The sequence below is a fragment of the Myotis brandtii genome, unplaced genomic scaffold, assembly GCF_000412655.1.
Source record: "Myotis brandtii unplaced genomic scaffold, ASM41265v1 scaffold987, whole genome shotgun sequence".
Classification (NCBI taxonomy): domain Eukaryota; kingdom Metazoa; phylum Chordata; class Mammalia; order Chiroptera; family Vespertilionidae; genus Myotis; species Myotis brandtii.
The window spans coordinates 47,461-48,555 of NW_005372107.1; the positions used below are offsets into that span (position 1 = coordinate 47,461).

The 1,095-nt window shown below is 46.4% G+C and overlaps 1 protein-coding gene across 1 annotated transcript in view; it reads left to right on the top strand.

Annotated features, from left to right (window-relative positions):
• The window catches only part of LOC106724813 (zinc finger protein 227-like), a 15,004-nt gene extending 14,254 nt beyond the window's left edge, over nt 1-750 (top strand). The window contains 2 exon segments of the mRNA XM_014533509.1: nt 1-224; nt 226-750. The exon segment at nt 1-224 is cut by the window's left edge and continues 6 nt beyond it. Coding sequence (XP_014388995.1) covers nt 1-224; nt 226-655 — 654 coding nt within the window. The 3' untranslated portion in view covers nt 656-750.
• The last annotated feature ends 345 nt before the right edge of the window (nt 751-1,095 follow it).

The following is a 1,095-nucleotide window of genomic DNA, read 5'->3' on the forward strand; positions in this document are numbered from 1 at the left end:
GGGAAAGGCTTTACTCGCAATACAGATCTTCACATCCATTTTCGGGTTCACACAGGAGAGAAACCCTACAGATGTAAGGAGTGTGGGAAGGGCTTCAGCCAGGCTTCCAATCTTCAAGTCCATCAGAACGTCCACACGGGGGAGAAACGATTCAAATGTGAAACTTGTGGGAAGGGCTTCAGTCAGTCCTCTGGCCTTCAGTCCCATCAGAGAGTCCACACGGGAGAAGCCATACACATGTGATGTCTGTGGCAAGGGCTTTAGGTACAGCTCACAGTTTCTATACCATCAGAGAGGCCACACTGGGGAGAAACCTTACACATGTGAGGAGTGTGGGAAAGGCTTTGGCAGGAGCTTGAATCTTCGCCATCATCAGAGGGTGCACACTGGAGAGAAGCCCCATAAGTGTGAGGAGTGTGGTAAGTCCTTTAGTCTCCCCTCAAATCTTAGAGTCCATCTGAGTGTTCACCTTAGGGAGAAACTATTTACATGTGAGGAGTGTGGGAAGGGCTTCAGTCAGAGTTCACGTCTTCAGGCCCATCTGAGAGTCCACACTGGAGAGAAACCGTACACGTGTGACGTATGTGGGAAGGACTTCAGTCACCGCTCACGTCTCACGCAACATCAGAAAGTCCACTCTGGCAAGAATCGTTAAGAATGAGAAATGTGTTCATGCTTCCAGTCAGGTTGTACATCTAGCTTTTGGAGAGTCCATGCTGGGGATAAAACACTATAACGTTTTGAGAGTGGAAAGGGATTTCTTCATCACTTGGAATCTAACAAATCCATAAAAATGATTATATAAAACCATAGTAACAGGAATAGGACTGATATTCAGGGGAGAAATATGTTGTAACCCTCCTGGTAAAGTCCAATTGATAGAAATTATCTTTCTTTTAAAAAAATATTTTTAGCCCTAACTGGTTTGGCTCAGTGGATAGAGCGTCAGCCTGCGGACTGAAGGGTCCCAGGTTCGATTCCTGTCAAGGGCATGTACCTTGGTTGCGGGCACATCCCCATTAGGGGATGTACAGGAGGCAGCTAATTATTGATGTTTCTCTCTCATCGATGTTTCTAACTCTCTATCCCTCTCTC